We start from the raw sequence: 24257 nt of genomic DNA, 5'->3' as shown, positions 1-24257 counted from the left end.
GGAACTACTTCACTCAGAGGGTGGTAGGTCCATGGAATATACTGCCCCAAAAAGCTGTAGAAGCTACATCATTACATAAATTTAAAACAGAAATAGACAGTTTCCTAGAAGTAAAGGGAATTAAGGGTTACGGGGAGCGGGCAGGAATTTGGACATGAGTCTCGGTTCGGATCGGACATGGCCCTGTGGGTAGCGGAGCGGGCCCAGGGGCCGTGTAGCCTGATCCTGCTCCTATTTCGTGTGTCTAATTCTGTTAGATTCAGGAGATGGTTCTGTGATAGTAGATTGGCGGTTAGGATCAGATCAGCCATGATCTTATTGAATGGCGGAGCAGGCTCGAGGGGCCGATTGGCCTACTCCTGCTCCTATTTCTTATGTTATGTTCTTAAACTCGCCACATAAAATTGTCTTGACATTTCAAAGCTAAGTACCCTTTTAATGACGTGATAACTGTTAATTACTACTGTACGTCAACCTCTCTGGCACTAAAAATTAACTATTACAAATGTGGAGTCTCATTCCTTCAGGTTTTAATTGTTGGAGATTTAAAAAATGTAAAATGTCACATTCCTTCGATTTGATTGGTTAATGAGATACCCAATTACTTGCCCTGTTCACTCAGGTCCCAGATACCCGGTTTCCCTCACCGTGACATCAGCTCACACATTCAGCCACTTGAAAAATGTAAAAACCTAAAAGTGTAAGAGCAAGTCTAACTATTGGCAGATGCCATTAGATGCCTGGCCACTGCAAATTCTGGCCAATGTGATGGTGCTGCAGATCAGAGCATGGTTGGGTGTGTTTTCGAGGAACCTCCGTCAAACTGCGCAGCGAGATGCTGGGTCTGTTTTTGCAAGAGGAAGGGAAAATTGGATCAAATCTCCCTGTAGCTGGCTAAGAGAAAGAGTAGCAGTGGCCTGTCGAGTGGAGAAGCGTTTGGCCTGGGGAGGACTATGGCATAAGGGTGCAGGATACCTGCGCTCCATTGGAGCATTACCTCCTCAGATATAAAGTAGATTTCACCACTGGAACCTGTGTCAAATCCAGCCCAAACCGATGGAATGAAATTTGTCTCTTTCTGCTGGCTCGAACGGCCCTTTGTGAAATGTGTTTCAGAAGTTTGGACCCAACTTCTAATGGGCATGACACAACAGCAGAAAACTGACCATAATTTGCAACTACTTGACACTAAATAGGCAATTGGATGCAAAGACTGCAATGTGACAGGTGTGGAGAATGGAGAGCACTACACTGGGGGCAGCATAAGTTGATCTGAGATTGAGGCAGAATAGAGGGCGTTTTCCTCTGCATCTAACCCCTGGTAAACCTGGTCCGGGACTGTTTGATGCTGGCACTGGGTGCCTTAAAAAAAAAATTACATAGTCAAATTCCAAACACTAATGTTTCTCCCTGATTGCAAAATGCACCCAAACTATTTAAAGCAAAACTCTTAAAACTTCATTTTTGTGTCAGTCTGCATAGGCAGCACATGTGCCCATGACACACCTATAACACATAATTGCATTGCAATGTAGATAATTATCCTTTAACACCCATCTGTAAGTGTGCAGTTCAAACGTTTCCTAAAGCTAATCTAGATTAACATAACATGGAAGTAAAGTCTAGAACAGTTCATTTTATTCAGACTGTTCTCATATTCTAGAAGAAAATTCTATACAGAAATTTGCTACCATACTTTTTATTTGAAAAATTCAACTTTGTTGTTCACATGAAGACCCTCTAGTTGGGTGTCCCACCAGATCAGCTGTTGTGTAATGGGAGAGAGCTCGTGCTCCAGCTTGAATTGATCAATTGGGCAGCACGGTGGCATAGTGGTTAGCACTGTTGCCTCACAGCGCCAGGGACCCGGGTTCAAATCCGGCCTCGGGTGACTGTCTGTGTGGAGTTTGCACATTCTCCCCGTGTTTGCGTGGGTTTTCTCCGGGTGCTCCGGTTTCCTCCCACAGTCCAAAGATGTGCGGGTTAGGTTGATTGGCCATGATAAAAATTGGCCCTTAGTGTTAGGGGGGATTAAATACGTGGGGTTACGGGGATAGGGCTTGGGTGGGATGGCTGTCGGTGTAGGGACCGGGTGCTAGGGTTTGGATGATCAGCCATGATCTCGTTAAATGGCGGAGCAGGCTCGAAGGGCCGAATGGCCTACTCCTGCTCCTATCTTCTATGTTTCTATGTTTCTATCAAGGATGAGAGGCAAAGAGGTTGAATGCCTTCTACATAAAGCATATGGAGAGTGATTGGCTTGGTGTTGAGGACAATTTTGCGGATGTGAAGTCAACAAAGAAACAAATTTGTCGTGGCGATGCGGCCTGTCGATACACTTTACCATCTGTATAAGGAGAGAGATTCTATAATTCCTTATAGAATGTGTTGACCTAGTCCTGCCTACACGTTGCAGATGTCCTAATGTTTGAAAGGGGTTGATTTCCACTGGTAGACTGTGCCAGTAGTATTCACTCAGGTTCTACAACCAAGCTCACGAGTAAGTGAATGGGACAGCGTGAAGCACTTTCACCAGTGTGTAAACTCACCTTTTATGGCCTTTTTAAAATTTAATTTTTTGATGTGGGTTTCGATGACAAAGTCAGAATTTATTGCCCATCTGTAATTGCCCTCGAGTAGGTGGTGGTGAGCCGCCTTCTTGAACCCTGCAGTCTGTGTGGTGAAGGTACTCCCACAGTGCTGTTAGGGAGGGAGCTCCAGGATTTTGACCCAGCGGCGATGAAGGTACGATGATATATTTCCAAGTCAGGGTGGTATGTGCCTTGGAGGGGAACTTGGAGGTGATGGTGTACCCATGCGCCTGCTGCCCTTATCCTTCTAGGTGGGAGAGCTCGCGGGTTTGGGAGGTGCTGTCGAAGAAGCGTTGGCAATCTTAATCTTTCAAGCCGTAAAACTGGAAACAAAGCCTACTGCATTTTTCAGAATCATTTTCCTGTATTGTAACAGTGCTACATGAGATGAAGTCTACCTCCAATAATTTGAAGTAATTTTTACCCGGGAAAAATTATTATTCAATATAATTTGAATTAAGTGAAAAATTAGAGGTTAAGAAATTGAATTATCAGATCATTTTAACTAATTATCAGCATATATTACATTCCAGGTGGCTTTCTGAATGATGTGAAAATTGAACTGTACAGTTTATACAGGAATTTTAGATTCTGTGTGCCTTTCACTTCAATGTTAAAAGCTATTCCATGCAAAAAGGGTCTATAGGAATAGGAGCAATTCTGTGTCGGTGTGTTTCATCCTAGCACAGAACTTCAACAGCACAGAGTATGTTCTTATAAATTGATTTCTCAAAACTTTACAAAGTAATTACTTCAAAAAAAAATGACATCTTTGCTGTATGTGGACTTGTGGGGTCGTCGGGTTTGTTCTCGTGCTGTTTTATTCTCTTGTTGTTTAATTTAGTGGGACTCGTGTCTGCCAAGTTTTGTTATTTGCTGGGGTGGGGGCTCGTGTTTATGGTGGATAACCGCGGTTCCACTCTATAAATGTAAGCAGCAAGCCAGATCCGAGGTGAAATCATCCTGCCATTGAACTATCATTGATGGCCTGGTGTGGCTTCTCTTGTAGGGAAACGATTCCGGGCACGGGCTCTGTATTCGCCTGCAACGCAGACCATTGAGACTAAAAACCCACGAGCTAACCTCCTTGTTAGTAAGTGGCAGCAGGTGTGGTTGTTGGCTCTGGACAGGCGACGGAAACTCAACGACGCACTGGACAGGCTGGAGGAGGTAAACCTTTTAAACTTACAGGTTGAAAAACTGAATGCATTCACTCAAAATAGAATAAAACCATTCTGAAGATTTTACATTGACAAAGCAATACAGTTGTGATGTTGATAATCTCTTCAATGTAAAATCAAGCCTTTTGAATGTGGAAATGGCATCATTTCTTAAGTGATGGTAAACACTATTTGCTGCTTCAGTAACTTGCTCCATGTTGAAATGAGCCATGGATTTTACCAAATAAGCCTTGCGGGCAGCTCCTGGATATTTTTCCCTGATCCTATTTTAGCATTACATTTTTTTAAAGAGAATTGTATAAATCTTGAGTATAGCTTGCTTAGCTGGATTATATGCAATGTTTTCTGACATTACATGTTGTGAAAAGTAGATTCAGCACAGATGTAAGCCCTGATAACTTACCAATTAGTGACCTTTTTTCCACTAATTTATGTATGCAGAACTCTCTGTTGCAAAGATTAAAGCTGATAAATAATGGGTTTAATTATGCATAGCAAATGCCTACTCTAATCATACAACTGGAACATTTTAATGTTTATATAAGAGCAATTAAAATGCTTTGTTGGGCTTGCTTACTTTATTTGGCAAACTAGCTGGTTCCTTCATAATAAAAATATTATAAATTCAAATACTTCTGGCCGTAAATATTTACGGAATGCTTTTTTCAAAAAAAGAAATGGTCTTGTAACCTGCTCCAACTAGAATTTGCGTTGTGTTTCTGATAGTATCTCACTACACTAGTTATTCTTCCAAGTCTTTCTAGGCCGTTTGTGCCAGTGGATTTTTTTTTCACCTTGAGAGGGAAGGGGAAGCAGCTAATTTGTGGATTTACCCATTAAACTCGGCCAAAGTAATCTTATTGAGATTATAGACGCACAAAGCTTATTTTTTTTGAAAGTGAAATTTGCGGGAGATTGACTACGACCTTGATTCTCTTACAGCTGAGAGAGTTTGCAAACTTTGATTTTGACGTTTGGCGAAAGAGGTACATGCGATGGATGAACCACAAGAAGTCCAGAGTAATGGACTTCTTCAGGCGCATTGATAAAGATCAAGACGGGAAGATCACAAGACAAGAATTTATTGATGGAATCCTCTCCTCAAGTGAGTCTTGATAAACTCCTTGCAATGTCTGATGCAAGAGAGCGCCTCTATTTCTCAAGCCTCTTAGAATCATACTCCTGTACAACAACAACTTGCATTTATGTAGTGCCTTTAACGTAGTCATGTACAGCTGAAGAAGGGGCGCATTTGGCTCATTGTATTTCTGCCAGCTCCCTGAAAGAGTGATCCCCATTCTCCTGCCCTCCTGCCCTTTCTCCAAACCCTGTTACATATTTCTTCCACCCCGGGTCGGGTATTCCAGGTCCTGTCAATCCCCTGTGTGAAGGGAACATATCTCTCCTAACTTCTCCCTTTGTTGTTGTGCTGCTAATCTTGTACCTTATAATCTAATGACTCACTGACCGATGGAAATAGGTTTTCCTTGTTTACCTTATCAAAACCCCTCGTAATATTGAATGTAAGCAACAAGTAAAAAAAACTGTAGGGGCTGGAAATCTGAAACCAAAATGGAAAATGAACTATTCCTGATAAAGTGTCTACACCTGAAATATAACTTGTCCTTTCTCTCCATGGATGCTAGCTGACCAGCTGAGTGTTTCCAACATACTTGCTTTTAATTTCATCATTTGAATATTTGTATCAAATCCCCTCTCTGTTCTAGTGCATGAGTGCGCACCTGTTACTAAATTCCCTCTCTACCCTGATAATCTGCAGTAAAAGTAAGATTAATGCATAACATCCCCATTTATGACATTTTGTTATCTAATAAAATACTTGAGTAAAAATTTGTTTTGTTGTCTCTAATGTACGTGTGACCGTCCAATTTACTTGATTGCTGTTAGCCAGGGAGGGAAATTTAACAACTGGACCTGATTCTCCTCACCTGAGCGCCACATGCACAGCAGACACGCGCCCACGCAGCGCGCGCGCGTCTGCGTGCGCAAACACTCGCACGCAGACACACGCGCACGCAGACACGCGCACACTTATTTTCCAGCAAGGGCTATCTGATAGCACTCAGGAGTGTCCCAGTGGACCTTTGAGATTCCCTTAGCCCGGAGACACGGAGGTTATTTTTAGTACTCCTCTGCCACCTTGGCTGAAATCTGATAGCTCAGCACAGACCGGGGATTGAACTTAGGACCTCCCTGCTCCACCCGGCCCCGTACGATCCCACGCGCTGAACCATTGGGAGCCCGAGTTTTACTAAGTCTTAAACTGGTAGGAAGTTAATAGTTAAGGGAACACTATCTGTTGTGCTGTTGTATAGAAAACTAAATGACTATATAAGTTTAACTGATGAGAAAAATGTTATGATGACAATTAACTAAAAGGGACATGTTTATTGCATTGTTCTGTAGAGTTTCCTACCAGCCGCCTGGAGATGAGTGCGGTAGCAGACATATTTGATCGCGATGGAGATGGCTACATTGATTATTACGAGTTTGTGGCAGCGCTTCATCCAAACAAGGATGCTTACAAGCCTCTTACAGATGCAGACAAAATAGAGGATGAGGTATACTACCATTTGTACACTGAACCTAAACGTTATATCCTGGAATGACTCCACATTTGATACAGGAACATTTTGGTCTGCTGTATAATTCTGACAATCAATCCTTTTCTGCTTGTTAAAGAAATCCATCTGATTTATATTTGTTTTAATTTCTGTACTGATCTTAAGATTTGATTTTATTGCTGGTGCTTCGCTGCGTGATCTTTACAATGCACTGAAATGCCCTCAATCTCAATTCGCCATTACCGCCTCACATTGTACTTTATTGTAGGTGACACGGCAAGTAGCAAAATGTAAATGCGCAAAGCGATTTCAGGTGGAGCAGATTGGAGAGAACAAATACAGGGTGAGTGCCACAATCTTTACCATACCTCGGCTGGGGCTGAGCGATAATCTGTTTGACTGGAAATTGTAAACTTTGGTTCTTTGCATTGTTTAAAAATAAAATTAGAGCCTAAAAATAGCTTCAGTTAATACCTACCCAGAGGCTGTGAATGCAGCGACCTTCCTACCAAAACAACATTATTCATATCTTGCGTTCTATATGGCAATCACCTTTAAATGCTACGGTTGTATTTACTTTATAAACATTTACTTTATGAACTGATAGCAACAACCAATCAGCTTTAACCTGGAAACAATCTAAAAACAGGTTCAAGTTAAGTGCCAACTGCTATAAATTTGGATGATTATGACACTGTATTTAAAGAAACATTGGGCATAAATTAAAACCATTGAAACATTGCTGATATCATCGGCATTTTCCCCTTTAGAAATGTCTAAAGTATTTTTGATTCCAATTATTTAAACTTAAAAAAAAAAAGTTTGGCTGCTCCCTGTTAATAGGATTATATGCCACCATATTTAGTAACTATTTCGGTGGGCAGGAGCAGGTTTTCTGGGGTAAGATGGCACAGGTGGCCTGGCAATCATGGAAGCAGATCCCAGCAAGAACCGATCCCTTCAGAAGCAAAGCGGGGGAGAATGACTTCTATATAATAGAGACTCTAAAAAGGCCCAAGTGTCTGTTAATCTTTACAAATTGACATTTAACCTTGTAGCGTTAAATAATTAATCATTCACAGCAATTCAACAGAGCTTTAGAAGTATAATTAAACTTGGAAAAGCTGTTGAAGCATTTTATAAAGCAAGGAAGGTCACAACTCTACAGGATGAAATGCAATTAAAATCTTGTTTTTCTTAATTCACTTTGCTTGGGCAATGAGACTACTATGGTACTACTGCAGCATCATACAGCGGAGAAGGAGGCCATTCAGCCCATCGTGTCTGTGACAGTTTTTTGAAAGACCTATCCAATTAGTCCCACTCCCTCTGCTCTTTCTCCGTAGCCCTGCATTTTTTTCCTTTTCAAGTATATATCCAATTCCCTTTTGAAAGTTATTATTGAATCTGCTTCCACCACCCTTTCTGGCAGTGCACTCCAGATCGTAACAACTCGCGTAAAACAAATTCTCCTCATCTTCCCACTGGTTGTTTAACCAATTATCTTAAATTTGCATCCTCACCCTCCAGCCTGTGGAAACAGTTTCTCCCTATTTACTCTATCTACTGTGTATATTTAAAACAAGGAAACTTATAAATAAAATCAGAACATACCGGTAATGTATAGCAAGTTGATCTGAAGGAGAAAGGTTAAAGTTATGAAGTGTCCTTTCATCAGAATTGTTTCATCCTATTTCAGATTTCCAGCTTTTCTTTATATTGCCACTTAAATTGCAGTCTGTGCTAATCTTGTGAACATCCCACTAATCAGAGTACTCGCCCTTTATCCCCACTCTGTCTCCTACCTCCCAACCCAAGACACAAGGAAATCATTGAGGGACTGCAGTTTCCAGCTGCTGCTGTGGCACTGGGCACTCAATCTGTGCACAGTGTTTCAGTAACTTCATTTAAAAAAAAAAAAAATGTGAAGTAATTTGGAAAAAATAAGGCTGTGAACCTAATGAATCATCACAAAGATGTGCCGATCTAAATCTTGACTTTGGTGACGATTAAAGTACACTATTTCTGTTAAACACATTCAAAATGTCTGATCTGGTGCTATACACAGGAAACTTTGGTTTATCCGGAGGTTATATGTCCGGAATACTCGATCTAACGGCAAAAATCAGGAGCCGTTTTCTATAAGTTTTTTTTAGTTCTCGTTGCTTTTTTTCCCAGTCAGGCACTGCAAGGTCTGTAGCTATAGCAACGGCTTCAGCTAGAGACGCTTGCAGCTGCAGCCGACTGTTTAGAAGCTGTTGCTAAGCAACAGTGTTTGTTGTCAGATACGGAGATGAAAACCTCCGTCTGCTTCAACATTAACTTTGTATGTCCGGCAGTTTTGATAGATCGGTAACAGCTCGGTCCCGTCGGTGCCGGATATCACAAAGTTTCCTGTACTTGTAATGAGCACGGGCTGAGTCACTGTCAGATTAAAAAATTAGTTTAGCTGCACTGCAGGCCAAAGCGTTCCAGCTTCCCCTCCCTCAGCTCATAGCATTGGCCCATAACCATTTTGCCTTGAACGCTAATATTCTAATCATTGGACTATGCCTCATACACAACTATAAATTCCACTAGTATTATTGTAACTTCACTAATAAGAATGTTACCAATCCCCCTGAAAAGTCCCTTTTTCTGCTGAGAGCTGACGTTTATAACCCATAGCAACAGAGATGGATGTGAGTACCAGATGTCATTGCTTACCTGCTTAATTCACTTGTATAAAGATAATCTCTTTCTCTCCACCTCCCACCCCAGTATCTCTCGTGCGTTCCCTTTCCTCACTTCTTCTTACAGTCTTGTATAAAGTTTTCTGTTTGCAAAGTCACTCTGTCGAGTCGATTATATAAATATTTTAATTTGTGCTGCAAACTCGAGTTATTCCTTAATCTTCAGTAAAGCAAATATTAGAACTGGGGCCATGATCCCATCCTCGGCCCTAACCATCCTTTGCCCCCTCCCTGCTTGATTTCAGACCTGAAAACCTGATTTTCTAGCATACCAAATTATAAATCTCAACATCATTTGGTAAAGTAAATGTTTTACTTGTAAGTTATGCGGTAACCTCACAGATTGAGCACTTCATATTATTCAGGAAGAAATCCCAAGCACCTCTTGAAAGCCTCGCCAAGCTACTGCAGTTCCATTGTGGGCTGTGATGGATTTTCTTCCAGTTCTCTTTCTCCACTCTGCTCATTCCTTTTTGTATGGGTGTAGAGACCATGTTCTAGTGCTGTCACAATCAGGATTAGTCTGCCATTTCTCATCACAAACCAATTGCAATTCATCATTTTTCCAACCCTTTGAGTGTCGAATGAGCTTTTATATGCAACATGTAATACACAGATAAAACCAGAAAATGCTGGAAACACTCAGCATGTCAGGCAGCATCTGTAGAGAGAGAAACAGATAACGTTTCGGGTCGATTCCCAGCATCCGCAGTATTTTGCTCGTGTTTTAATGTAATGCACAAATATTGTTTGCTTAGCTTGTGTTGAATGTAATGTCATTATTTGTGCTGTCCTTTGGAAATCCCTTAATTACAGAAAAAAAATTGTAACTTTAACAGGTGCTGCATAAATGTTCCTGAACTGTAGAATAATGTGCCAGTTACATTTCATGTGTGTCATCTTGTATACTAAACATACTGTAGTGAGCTGCAGATTTTGCAATTGGGCACTGGGGATGAGACTACCTGAAAAAGGGTTGTCTCACACCCCCTTGTATAGTACATTATCTGTAATATATTAATGCATAAAAACAACTTGAGCTATACTGGCTTTAATACATATTTCTATAGAAATTTCACCACTAGTCAACTGGTGTAATAAGCTATTTTGGTGTGGGGTGCTGTCTCATACTTAGCAGTGTGAGCAATGACTATAATGGCTGCCTGAACCCAATACTGACCTGCTTAGTGCAATGTAACTGGGCGTAACTTCCAAATGCTAGGAATAAGCAAAACTACAGCAAACAGTTCTCCAGCCTGTCACTGACTGGAGGAGGTTTGTGCTTGAGAGAGCAGTAGTCGGCCAATTTTGTTAACTTTCAGTATGTTTGATTTTCTGAGCCAGGGAACCTGTTAGAAAATCACTAGTAGATTTTCTGTATCTTTTAACAATCCCACCGTAACAATATAATTACAGGTAGACTATCCTTTATCCAAAAACCTTGGGACCAGCTGTGTTTCGGTTTTCGGAATTTTTCGGATTTCAGAAGGTTTTCATCTCCGTATTTGACAACAAACACTGTTGCTTGTAAACACTCAGGCCTTGCCTTGGAAGCGTCTCTGAAGCTGTTGCTAAGCTACAGAGACTCTTTCCACAGCCTGACTGTTTTAAAAAAAAAAATGCTAGGGGAAGAAAAAAAACCTAAAACGGCTGCTGATTTCTGCCATTAGATCGAGGTTTCCGGCTCCCCCTGCTCCGTATCTGAATTCCTTGACTTAGCGGGGGTGTGGGGCTCGACTGCCACCGCCAGTTGTGGGAAAGCCAGATATCGGCTGACTCCTACACTAAGCTGGCCCGCAAATCAGGTCGGGGGCGGGGGGGAAGAAAAGACTATCGGACGGGCCGCTGCAGCTATCGGATGGGCCGCGGTATTGTTGGGTTCACTCTCCCGGTACCTCCTTCACACTGCCCGGCTCGGCCTGCAATCTCCTACCCAGGAGGGAACTCTGTGACCCTCTGCCCTGCTCACAGGGAAAGGCAGAGCTCCCGGACCACTCCTATCATGTTTGGCGCCACTCGGGTCATGTCGTGTGCACGACTTACGCTCCACGAAAAAAACTTTCGTTTTTTAGAGATTTTTTGTTTTCGGAAGTGCGGATAAAGGATAGTCTATACCTGTACCAGCTAAATCCAGCCGGTATTGTCTGAAAGTGATATTGCTAAAAGATACTCAAAGTTTAGCAAGGTTTTCTTGTTGAGCGTTCTTTATTGCTGAGGAACATATGTAGAAAACATTTTCAATGAGATAAAATGGGAAAAACAAATTGATGTCATTCCCTTTCAAAATGTATTTGAGTTAATTAATGCCAGTGGTAAAATGCACCACACTGAGTGGTGCGTCATGCAAACGAGGCATTATTTGATTTCTAGCCTGCGCTGAGTCAATCTCGGCCACGGCAGTGGTTGACTTTGGTGTTTTCTGGGTCAGGTAGGGGGAGGCGAGAAATCGCCTGAGATTGCAACTCCTGATAGCTATCCAGTAACTTGTGCTGAGAGCGTACTTTGTGTGTGGATGTCCAGCGAGGACAGGATCAACCGTGATAACCCTGCAGAATCCAGAAGCCTGCCAACAATTGTTGTCTAGCTTCACGCACACACACAACAGATCACTTGGTGAGGCACTGGACGGTTATCAGCAGCTGTGGAACTGTAGCTCAGCATAACTCATTAGCTCAGAAAAGAAGGGAAGAAAGCAAAAAAAAAATCAAAAGAAAAAAACATGTAGTTTTATACTCTTACGATATAGGAATGTCACCACACTCCTTAACAGGTTCTGTACAGGCCTTACTTGTATGAAAATCAGAAATACCATTTTCAGTTTTGCGAATGAATATACAGCCGTTTAAGAGCACTGTTATATTTTGAAACCAAAGCTGCTGTGACTAATTTTCTTTTTTCTTATTCTCTTCCACGACATAGTTCTTCCTGGGAAATCAGGTACAGAATGACATAAACGTGTTTTACCTGTTGTGCTGTGTGCTGGTAACTGCTGTTTTGTGGCTTTCAGACTTTAAACCAGTCGGAAACAGAGAGCCTTTTTCAATCTGTTGACCGATGGTTTATTTTTTTGAATGTTGGGCAGTTTTTGGGGTGTTTCTGCTGCTATAAAAATAAAAGATTGCACTGCTCCTTTTCCTTTTAATTGTTCTTGACTGTTTCAAATCAGCTGTGTAAAAAGAGGGAGGGAAATAAAGCTTGCAACTGCAAAAATAAATGCTTGATGTAAAATGAATGATGACAAATTGGAAGACAAAATCATGAGCAATATCTTTTTAAATTCACACTTTAAAAGTTAAACTGTTGCTCAAGTGTTTCTTGCTGCGCTTTTTGCAGTTCGGTGACTCACAGCAGTTGCGGCTAGTCCGTATCCTACGCAGTACGGTTATGGTTCGTGTCGGAGGAGGCTGGATGGCGCTGGATGAGTTTTTGGTGAAAAATGACCCCTGCAGAGGTAAGTTGTGAAATGTACTTTGGTTGGCTGTACCAATCTCCTGCTTCGACAGCAGCAGCTCTTGTCATACAGTGTAATACCGCTTCACAAGATAATCGCACACTTGCCTGTTTGCAATGTTAATGGAATTTTTAGCTATTTGTATAGTAAGAGATAGGTACTTGCAGGCAAGTGTGGTTTGAAACAGGCCATCAGTGGGCCAGTGAGTAATGTACCATGTTGGTAGGGTTGCCAACTCTGGCTGGGTGTATCCCTGGAGGTTTCATCACATGATCTCTCGCCTCCAGCTGCCCCTCCCCCACACTCCTGCCATTGAACATAAGAAATAGGAGCAGGAGCAGGCCATTCGGCCCTTCGAGCCTGCTCCGCCATTCAACGAGATCATGGCTGATCTTCTGCCTCAACTCCATTCACCGGCCCTATCGCCATATCCCTTGATGCCCTTACTAGTCAGAAATCTATCGACCTGTTTTGAATATACCCAATGACTGAGCCTCCACAGCCCTCTCGGGTAGAGAATTCCAAAGATTCACCACCCTCTGTGTGAAGAAATTTCTTCTCATCTCAGTCCTGAATGGCCTACCCTTTATCTTGAGGCTGTGGCCCCTGGTTCTAGACTCCCCAGCCAAGGGAAACATTCTTCCAGCATCCATCCTATCAAGCCCTGTAATAATTTTGTATGCTTCAATGAGATCCCCTCTCATTCTTCTGAATTCAAGAGAATACAGGCCTAGTTTACTCAATCTCTTCTCATACGACAGTCCCGCCGTCCAAGGAATCAATCTCATGAACCTTTGTTGCACTCCCTCTATGGCAAGTATATCCTTCCTTAGGTAAGGAGACCAAAATTGTACACAGTACTCCAGGTGTGGTCTCACCAAGGCCCTATCTAATTGGAGTAAGACTTCTTTACTCCTGTACTCAAATCCTCTTGTAATGAAGGCCAGCATACCATTTGCCTTCCTAATGGCTTGCTGCACCTGCACATTCACTTTCAGTGACACATGTACAAGGACACCCAGGTCCCTTTGAGCATCTGCATTCCCCAATCTTTCACTATTTAAGAAATACTCTGCCTTTCTGTTTTTTCTACCAAAGTGGATAACTTCACATTTATCCACATTATATTCCATCTGCCATGTTCTCGCCCACTCACTGAGCCTGTCGAGATCCCCTTGAAGCCTCTTCACGTCCTCTTTGCAACTGACACTGCCACCTAGCTTTGTATCATCAGCAAATTTGGAAGTTACATTTAGGCCCCTCATCCAAATCATTGATATAGATTGTGCATAGCTGGGGCCCAAGCACCGATCCTTGCGGTACCCCACTAGTCACAGCCTACCATCCTGAAAAAGACCCGTTTATCCCTACGCTGTTTTCTGTCTGTTAACCAATTCTCAATCCATGTTAGTATATTACCCCCAGTTCCATGTACCCTAATTTTGTTCATCAACCTCTTATGTGGGACCTTATCGAAGGCCTTCTGAAAATCCAGATACACCACATCTACCGGTCACCCAACATGTTTCACCCTCGAGACGTTCCGCCTTCCCACACCAAGTGTCAAGTGAACCCGATTGGATGTTCCATCCAATTTTCCCATCTCCAATATTTTTACAACTAGTAAATGAAAATGCTCAAAGAAAATGAAAACAACATACAATTGGTTTTAGCACCCCTGTGAGTTTTCCCCTGTGTGTTGCTGGAAGCAGTGCCTGTCATAAATCTCATCATCGAGAAACTACCTATGAAATAACACTAGATGGCCAGCTGGTGGCGCCGTCCAAGGAGTATAAATACTTGGGCGTTGGCCCCAGTTTTCCAGGGACATTTTGTAAAGACAAGGAGCTAGTGGATACAACTAGACTTCCATGTTCTGAAACAAGTTGATTAAAGCCTTGCTTTATGTCAAACCAAGTGCGTAGTGAGTTTTATTACGTCAGTGCCCTGGAGATTAATCTTTAATTCCTGGAGACTCCAGGCCAGTCCTGGAGAGTTTGCAACCCTACATGTTGGTCGGGCACTACAATTGGCCTCAGTCATAACAGGCTATGTGGGGGGTGGGGGAATCAGCTGGGTCGCCGTTTAGTGATCTTTGCTGGGAAACTGTACGTGTGTGGAATGGATCGGGCTCACCTGCGATGTCCACCTTTGTGGTTTAGTAGCCAGTTGACACACTCAGTCTCAGCTCAAACTCAAAGAATGTCCACTTGGGTGAAAGCAGTAAGCATTGCTTACGCCCTATACCCCACCAAAAGTCACCAACTTTACCGGGGGCGGCGGGGCTTGATAATTCAATGATTTGTAAACAAGTACGCAAAAAATTTAATTGGGAATGAAAGCTTCTGTCGCACTAATGGCTTGAGTATTATGGAATAATTATTATTTATTTATATGTTAAAAGGATTTCAAATCGGCTCTGAATTCTTTAAATGATCTCTTTGGTGTTGGTTTTATCCAACCTGTGCTTGGTCCTGTTTCCTACTGAAAGTTTCTTCTCCATTTCCTTTGATGTGATGCGATCCCTTTATCATTTCTTCTAGTTCATCATCATGGGAATAAAATGTTGCGTTCGGAATCAAACTCTTCAATTACCAGTCAGTCTCCTATAGGTTGGCAATCCTCTGTCTCTTTTCCTCCTCCTGTGTGCTTTCCTATTCTGTATGGCTTAACCCTCCTAGCAGCTTACAGCAGGCTTTTCGTGTTTTTAAAAAAAAAAGGAACTGTAATCCAATGCGCTTTTAGTTTTTTTAACCAAATACAGAATGATCACCCATTTTGAAACGCATGTGAAATTGCTTATATGACTTTTTTCTTTTACCCGCAGTAATACTCACTGCAAGTAAGTGGTCACCTTGTATGATATTGTAGCATCCTCCTAAGTGGAATGTACACATCTGTTCTGCCTGAAAGTGGTGTGCTGTTTTGAGCTTCTGCACAAGTTTTTTGGAATTGGGTTTGCTTTAGTGGGTCCCTGGTTTCTTTAAACTGACTGCATGACGTTAATGGAGTCCGAACTCTTGCGTACTTCACAACATGAAACTGAACTGAAACCTTTGATACTATCAGAATTTTAATTTTTTTCCTTTCCATTTAAGTTTTCAAAATTTGCTGGGCTAATTCATGTCATGTTGCATACATACACCAGCCCAAATGTTGAGTGCTGCTGTCTCAAGTTCTGTTGCTGGTATGGATAGGCTATCAATTCAGATTTCAGTATTGTTTCATCATCCTGTTTTAGTCCCCCTGTTCACTTTTTTTTTAATTTCCACAATTCACCTTGTCATTGCAAGTTTGGTGCTGGATCATGACGACGCCGATGCTTTAAATTTGAACTTTTGTTTCATTCCTTTCTTTCAGCGAAGGGCAGAACGAATGTCGAACTGCGTGAGAAGTTCATTCTTCCCGAGGTCACTGGTCCGTCTGTGGCTGCTTTCCGATCACGGGGTCGTAGGTCACGGCCATCGTCGAGGGCCGCTTCTCCCAACAGGTCAACTTCCAGTGCCAGTCCGAGTATATCAGTTCCACCAGCTGCTACAAGCACTCCTCCTAAGGTAATGTTGAGAGCAGCGCAATTCAGGTCAAGGAGTGCCCTGCGATGATTTTGTCAGTATAGTTTAGTGAGCCAGTTACTTTAACCCAATGCAGAGCTCAGGCTATTGCTTCTGTGCAACGACTGCATGTTGCTCAATTGCATTGTAGTAGCAATCACCTTTTACACTGCTATTTTATTACATTGCTGCCCGTCTAATTATACTAACATTTGTTTCAGGTTTCTTTTATGCTCAGTTTTTGTGTGGGGGATTGGCTGTGAGGTATTAGCCAGCGTGCATTCACAGTAACCCATCACAGGAAGCCAAAATGCATGCCAGGTGTCATAGGCCACTACACTAACCTTCCTAACTTTAACTCTTCATTTAAAGGTAGTCACAGAGGGGATCTTCATCGTTGTATTTTTAATTTTACTCCTCCATACTTACATTTCCTCTCCATGACGCTGTTTATTCCTGATCACTTTATTTTATTGTCTTAATTTCCATTCATTTTCGATGTATCCTTGTTTCATACAGACACCCCAACATTTAATCCGCAATTACGATAAACCATGGTTGACAAACAGCAAAACATCAAGTCCTTATAAGTCACCAGAGTCCCCTGAACGCCGAATCCCATCTCCAGAGGTACAGTACAGTGAAGTACTCCCAGTCTAAGAAACAAGTGTTGGTAGTGGTCAATTTACTGTAGATTGGTTTGACCTTGAGTTTAGTTAGCTGTCTTAGCAAGGGCTGTACCAAAGCTTTTGTGGCTTGGAAAATTCTGGAAAGAATTTTGTGCTGTTTTTCAGGATTCCAATTTTTTTTTCCTCTATCCTACATAATAGTTTGTGATGTGAAACCGAAACACAGTGGGAAATGGTGAACTTTAAACAATCTTGTGAATCCCTCTGAAAGTTTTCCACTGAATGTCTTTCAAAAAAATGGAATCAGTTTACATAGCAACAGTGCATGCACTAAAGATGCAGTGACAGCAGTCAGTGATTGAAGACCTTTGCACTTCAGTAATGTATTTTTAAAGATTTATTGCTGAAAACCAACAGTTTGGCTTGCTAGATTCAGTGACTGAAGTTAACCTTGTGGTTGAAGTTCACTTTGCAATAAAAGCAAAGCAGATACAACCAATTAAGCATTCTTTTTTGGTGGGAGGGGAAGTTGAGGATTTGACATCTTTGATCTGCTAATGAAGTGGAGTTTTATCGTATGTCAGTAGTTTACACATATTTAATATGGGAGCAATCTGAATTCCAAGGTTCAGGTTAAAGAATATTTAAAACTTTGAATCCTGAAAAAGAGGTCTTGTTCTAGCCCTGTTACTTTTTTCTTAATCTAAAACACTAGAAAGTAGTTGAGATTTTTTCCCATACTTCTCCTGCTGAGCACTTCCTTTACGTATCCTGACCTCTAGGATCCAGCGTTCATTTTTCTTCTCCGAGACTTCTCTCTTTGTAATGCCCTTGATCTCGCAACACTCGCTCCTCTTCATTCATTTCATCTTGTTTCAGTGTACAGAGGGAAACATGTGACTGTCGGTCTTTCCAAAGTGCTTTTCTCTTTTTATTCTTATCGCAAAAGCTTCACTTGTCTTCTCTGCATGACGGAGCAGTTTGCTGTTTGTGCAGTGCACACTGGGTCATAATTCTCTGTTATACAGTTTCTGATGTAGCTTCCGGGATTGCAGATTTGCTGGGGTGTTTTTTTCTTCCTCCTGAAACCAGTTCGGCTATGCACCATTAAAGCTATACAAATACTCGGGGGTGGGGTGGGGTGGGGTGGTCACGGGGGCAGGTTTCCACGTGGATTCTCCTGATCTCTGCCGTAACTTCGGTGGAAACCCAACCCTGGAGCAACAGCGCAATTGGCCGCATTTAGCCATTTGACCCATTTCTATGGGGGGGGTGGTGGATTCCATCAATCTTCCGCTGAAATTACATCAGATCGAGAGAATCCCACGGAAGTTCCAGGTGTATGGGTGTAAAAAAAAAAATACTTGATGAGTATTTTAAATATCAGTGTTTGGAGCTCCGAGCATGTGGACCAGGCAGGACCGAGGTTCAATCTGTACTGAGTTAGCTCATCATGTGACCAGTTGATGTGTTACAGTTATTGCCCTGGGAACACCTAGGCTGAGGGGGCCAACAATAAGCCAACTTCTTGCTCACTCTCCAGGACACTCTGCTGGCAAGCAGCACCAAACAGAAAATGCTGTAAACATGCAGCAGTTCAATCGGCCCCTGTGGGTTAATGGTTCGGGTGGGGGCGGTTCTTCAAAACCTCAGTTCTGAAGAAGGGTTCACACAAACATTAATTGCCCGTTTTCCACACAAATGCTAATTCTCCAGCTGTGTGTTTACAGCATTTTCTGTTTCTTGTTTCAGATATCTGCATCTACACTTATTTTGCTTTTTACTTGTAACTGGCAGATGATGGTAAGGTCAGGCTCAGATATAATGCCCCTCTCCCACAGTCAAATGGCCCTATTGCCTAGACTCAAGCATCAGGTATGGCTGCATGGTATCAGAGTGCTGGTAGTACATGGGGAACTGTATCCGAGCATGAAAAAGGACAGGGGTGATGTATTAATTATTGGAAAAAGAAAAAACTGAGAGAAAATGGCGGAGCAGGCTCAAAGGGCCGAATGGCCTACTCCTGCTCCTATTTCTTAAAATTTGATTTGAAATGTACTGAAAGTTAGATTTCTGGATCCATATCGAAATACACTTGCGAAAACTGCAGCGATAGCTGTGTGAAGACGACCCATAGCTTCAGGTGCTGAATGTGTTGGTTGTCGTCTGTTTTATATCAAACTATGAATCTGTGTGGCAGTATAGGTGACCTATGCATGGAGCAAGCTGTTCGTTGACAGAAAGTTTAGAATTCCAAAAACGCACTTGCATGGAGGACTGGGTGGTGTCACAATTCAGCACGGAGAAGCACAAAACAGAAAATGCTGTAAACATGCAGCAGTTCAATCGGCCCCTGTGGCGAGATCGCACGGGTTAACGGTTCAGGTGCAAACGATTCTTCAGAACTGAGTTCAAGAAGGGTTCACACAAAAACCATTAATTGTCCATTTTCCACACAGATGCTAATCCTCCAGCTATGTCTTTCCAGCATTTTCTGTTTCTTGTTTCATCTGCACTATTTTAGGCTGAGATAGGCCAGTGGGATGAAAGTCTCGTCTTACAGTTGTTACGATCAGTCTTAAACTAGTCCAACAGCATCAAAACCTCTCCCTGCCGCCACCTTGGTGAAATTGAAATGTCCAGAATACTACATCACGAGATGCTCTTTGAACAGGTGTCCCGGTGGATTGTCACGGTCCCTGGACTGCATCTAACCTGTAGGCACTTTTGCATGGACAGTGTGCCACCAGTGATCAGCGTGTGATACTCCTGCAGCCAGTGGCACTTCAATATCAAGCAGGTGAACTCCATTTTGCTGCAGCCACTTAAGACCCATATTTCAGGGGTTACAGAGGTCAGAGGAAAAGCAGTGCCCCTTTCTGCTGACTCTTCACTTGAGGGTAATAAGAAGGGGAGAGCAATGCTCCAAAGTCACGGACCTTGAGTATGTCTGGCCTGGAACCGGGAGGAGTGTAAAAATACTCAGTGCAGTCACCAGATGCAAAGAGAGCATCCTGTTTCTCTGGATTCTGATCACTTTGAAGTCAGCTTCAAATGTAACATCGTATCTTGGAGCTGTAATAACATTAAATCAAGAAAAGTGAGTATGATGCTGATGCCCTACTTATATTTCAGAACCACTTGCATTAAAATATAACCGTCCCGTTGTGCTGAATATTGCTGCAAAGTCACTGCGGATGTGACTTTGCAGTAATATATGCACGTGTGCAATTACTATGAAATCATGTCTGATCTTCCAGCTCTGTGTGCAGATCTTCCGTGATGTTTGGGAAAGCCCTTTACAGACCAGCGATGTTAACATGTAGTTGGACTGTTGGGCTGGGCTTTGAGTTCAACCCACCTGTGGCCAGACTAAAGTAACCCATTGCACAGCAAGCTGCTCCAGTGGCAGCCGTTCGCCTTTGCAGACGCTGGTGCTTTGCTTTTTGAAAGCAGGGATCAAAGCTGCCCGTCAGGTGTGTGTATGTATGTACCCTGCCTAAGGAGGGATGGATGGATGTCACTTCAATGCTGTTAGAGCGCTGCCTCTGAAGAGTGTGTTGAAATAAAAGAGGTTTAAAATATTTCCTGCCACTTTGACATTCATTGTGTTCTATGAATGATTATAAAGTGTGTTAATGGGGTGGGGGTGGCGGCCACAGGGATGTCTTGGCTAGTCCCTTTTAAGAGGCGTTTGGATAGAACTCTGTCCTCTTTCCCTTCCTGCACAGAGAGGGTGCCCCCCAGTGGTCACCTTTTAGGTTATTAAATTATGTTACCAGTCCCACTTCATCTCCCACACCAGAGAAGCTTTTTTACTAAAGCTCAGAACGCTCAGGATTTTTTTTGTCTGTTTACTTTAGGTATTTTAAACCAAGTTCTAGGAATTATATTGGGGAAATCTCAGGAATGTAGTAAAATGAAAGTCAATTATTCCTTGGAGTCCTGGTAACATTCTGGTGAATCTGCGCTGCACTCCTTCCAAGGCCAATATAATCCTTTCTACGGTGTTGATCTTTACGCAGTATTCCAGATGTGATCTAACCAGGGCTTCGTATATCTGTAGCAAAACTCCCTCCCCTTTATGTTCTAGCCCTCTAGATATAAAGACCTTTTTGATTTTTTTTGTACCTGACTATATTTTAGTGATCTGTGTACATGGATCCCTAAATCTCCTTGGACTTCCACTGTCCCTAATTTTTCACTATTTAAAAAATAGTCATATCCTTTTTTGGTCCAAAATGGATGACCTTACACTTGCCTGTGTTGAAATCCACCAGCCGCAGTTTTGCCCACTCATTTAATCTATCAATATCGCTTTGTAATTTTATGCTCCCGTCTACACTACTTACTGTGCCACCAATCTTTCTGTCATTGGCCAGATTAACTGGTCATTATCTCATTGCTGTTTGTGGGAGCTTGCTGTGTGCAAATTGGCTGCCACATTTTCTACATTACAACAGTGACCACACTTCAGCAGTAATTCATTTGACTGTGAAGCGTTTTTGGTCGTCCTGAGGTCATGAAAGGCGCTATATAAATGCAAGTTTCTTCTTTAGCTGGAAACAAAGCGGCAGATGGCAAAACCATAAACATTGTGGGTCTGCAATGTACCTGGGTCTCTGGATTACCCCCCTTTATATTCGAGTGCCATTGAGGTTGGGAGAAGTGCACAGCTGCATTCTCCTAGAAATGACCTTTTATCTTCAGAATTAAGTTACTTACTGTGTTAATTAGCCAGATGTAAAGGTTAATCCTTTGAAGCAGCAGGAAGATATTACATCCTCTCCGTCCTAAACAAATAATTATTCTGACATTCACACGCATTAATATATCTTGAGCAGTAAATTAGAAAGAAAATTGACAACAAGTCCGTTCATATATTGGATTTGGCCAGTCACTGCCAAGCTTAACTGACGTGTATATAATCCCTTGTTAAATTGTGTTTGCTGTATAACCTAGATATGACAACAACAAAGGCCTGATACACATTCATGCTGGGAATAGGATAGCTTTGTGGGAAAGGGATCAACATTTCAAGTAGTCCTATGCATTATCCAGATTTTATCTATCTACCACACCTCAAAAATATTTGTGCCTCAGTAGGAAAATAGTAATCCCGTTCTCTATATAATGTGATCTAGGTAACTCCCATCCAGGGAAGCAAACTGCGACCGCCTGGGTATCTGTCAGGAAAAAGCTTTCACTCTGGAGATGACAGCAATTTAATACCAACTCCTCCTTCTAGGGGGAGGTCACAAGTACCGGGTGAGTGTTCTGTGGTGATTGTAATCTTACCGTTTTCTATACTTGTAGAATAAACTTTGAAGCTTGCCAAGGATGATACAAAGCTGTATAAAATTGGAAGGTCCCAGGTTTAATGTCTGAGTTATTTGAGCTCAGTCAGAATGCCGATAGAAGTGTTGCGATGGGCCTGAGCATGACTAAACTAAAAGAGGGGAGAGGGGGTAGGTGGGGTGCGGGTGGAAATCAGCCTAAGTTCCCAATTCTTATCACTGCCCGCTGACACCTGTTTAAAAAATGCATGTGGATGAGAACAGGATTGTGTTGAGCTAAGTTGCCCTCCACAGTCAAATGTGCTCCTGAAGCCCCCTTTCCTGCCGCACAAATGAACAATGGTCACTTGGGCACATTGCTCGTGGGTGACTAGCACCTGTGGACCCATACCCCAGCAACAGTCGACACCTTTAAGGGCAGCGGGTGGGGGGCTTCAGTGCTCCTGGCAAAACTGGGAGGGTTTATCAGGAAATTGTGGGCTAGCTTTGCACAGTTTTACAATAAGTGCTCTTGGGATGTGTCAAAGGGGAAAAATCTCTTAAATATCCTGGTGAGTTTCAAAATCTGCATATTTATCTGCTATGACCAATTTGTTACAATCGTTTCTCTTTGTGTAACCTTTAATGGTGGTCAGAGGTGTCAGTAAATCTGGTGCAAGATTATTTGAATCTTATAATCGCAGATAAAATGGATTTATTTAACTTGAGCTGTGTGTATAAATAAATAAATAAATATTTTTAAATCTAGCCCTGGAGTCAAGGAAAGCCCCAAGTCGGCCCACAAGCCGAGCAGGAAGCAAGACCGGCAGCAGAGCCAGTAGTCGCCGCGGGAGTGATGCTTCCGATTTCGACATTTCAGATATCCAGTCTGTGTGCTCGGATGTTTCAGAGACAGTGCCTGACACTAGCAGATCAGGGTCACGAGCAGGATCTCGGCCATCTTCAGCGAAACCTTCAAAAATCCCGACACCTTCGAGGAGGTCCCCGGCGGCAAGCAAACTGAGCACGGCCTCCAAAAGATAGTGCGATCAACTCCGCGGCGTTCTCCTAAGTCGTTCGATAATACAGTCCTTGGGATGTAAAATATTCTGTAGAATCTGTTGTGAAATATTGCAAGAGGTGGACTTTTGATGCTGCAGAATGGCCTTATTTGTGTGTTTGTCTTGTAAGGTATGTTATTTTATGTGAATAATTATTTTGTTCATTTTTTTTTGTTGATGCCATATCCTCTGGAGGGAAAATTAAAAAGAGCTTTTAAGAAAGATGTAAGTTAAACTAATATTTTTACATGGTAATGTGGAATTAGGTAACTATCGCTGAAAGCTGTTTCTGAATGTACTGTTGAAAAAAACAAAATCCCAGGAACGTGTCTTGTCAGTAAGCAGGCAGATGACTCCGTGGTTTGCGAACAGGTCTGATTACCTCATGCACAATTTAATGAGGTAATGCTGAATTTCGTGAAATAATCTTTATTTTGCTCAGAGCTGATTTTTCTCAGTTAAACACAAAGCAAATGTCTGTGTCCCAGGTAAAAAGGGATGTAAAAAGTCGATCAGCACTACCTTAATGTGGCAAACTGAATTTACTCACAACTGTTTCGTTAACACACTTATGCTGGCTGTTAAGACACTTTAAAAAAAGAATCCTGCAGCATTTTTGTGCCATTTTATTTAGCTGGGATCAAACTGCCATTGTTAAAACTCCCCTGCCCGCCCCACAACAAGTCATTTGTACTAATAATAATTAATATATAAGTATGATGAAGTGTGTTGATGTCAATGTGAAATTTTCTTTTGCTTGAGTGGAAGATAATTGTATCATTGATCCCATTTTGTATTAAAGCAAAGTTGCTTGCAGTAAGTCGCAAACTGAATCATCCCTACTTGTTACTTTACAGCAATCCTTCATGCAAGAACATTTCTTTATTTATTTAATAAAGCAAATGGTAATTTACTGTAGGCTTACGGCAGTAAAATGACTGACCTAGAGGGGTTTCTTCCAAATGCTTATTAAAGCATTCTTTTCAGACTACGACAGTTTTTATTCTTTGTGTTTCACTTCGTCCATGCCAAGATTGCAGATATGTGAGCTCAGAATAGAAATGTGAAACAACAACAACTTGCATTTATATCGCACCTTTAACATAGAAAAGTATCCCAAGACGCAAAGGGAAAAAAAATGGACGCTGAGCCCAAAGGAGATATTAGGAGGGGCAACCATAAGGTTTGGTCAAAGAAGAG

General features: G+C 42.1%; 1 protein-coding gene across 1 annotated transcript in view; it reads left to right on the top strand.

Moving 5' to 3' along the window:
* The window catches only part of dst (dystonin), a 337440-nt gene extending 313555 nt beyond the window's left edge, over window positions 1-23885 (top strand). The window contains exons 86-96 of the mRNA XM_085998161.1: window positions 3601-3761; window positions 4715-4877; window positions 6200-6354; window positions 6626-6700; window positions 12009-12026; window positions 12423-12540; window positions 15084-15152; window positions 15901-16094; window positions 16611-16721; window positions 21865-21988; window positions 22766-23885. Coding sequence (XP_085854287.1) covers window positions 3601-3761; window positions 4715-4877; window positions 6200-6354; window positions 6626-6700; window positions 12009-12026; window positions 12423-12540; window positions 15084-15152; window positions 15901-16094; window positions 16611-16721; window positions 21865-21988; window positions 22766-23040 — 1463 coding nt within the window. The 3' untranslated portion in view covers window positions 23041-23885. The remainder of the gene's footprint in view (window positions 1-3600; window positions 3762-4714; window positions 4878-6199; window positions 6355-6625; window positions 6701-12008; window positions 12027-12422; window positions 12541-15083; window positions 15153-15900; window positions 16095-16610; window positions 16722-21864; window positions 21989-22765) is intronic.
* Window positions 23886-24257: the final 372 nt, after the last annotated feature.

The sequence above is a fragment of the Somniosus microcephalus genome, chromosome 9, assembly GCF_052327205.1.
Source record: "Somniosus microcephalus isolate GS21.2 chromosome 9, FLI_Smic_1.0, whole genome shotgun sequence".
Lineage (NCBI taxonomy): Eukaryota > Metazoa > Chordata > Chondrichthyes > Squaliformes > Somniosidae > Somniosus > Somniosus microcephalus.
The sequence above is the reverse complement of the archived record's forward strand: the minus strand, read 5'-3'. Positions and strand labels throughout refer to the sequence as shown.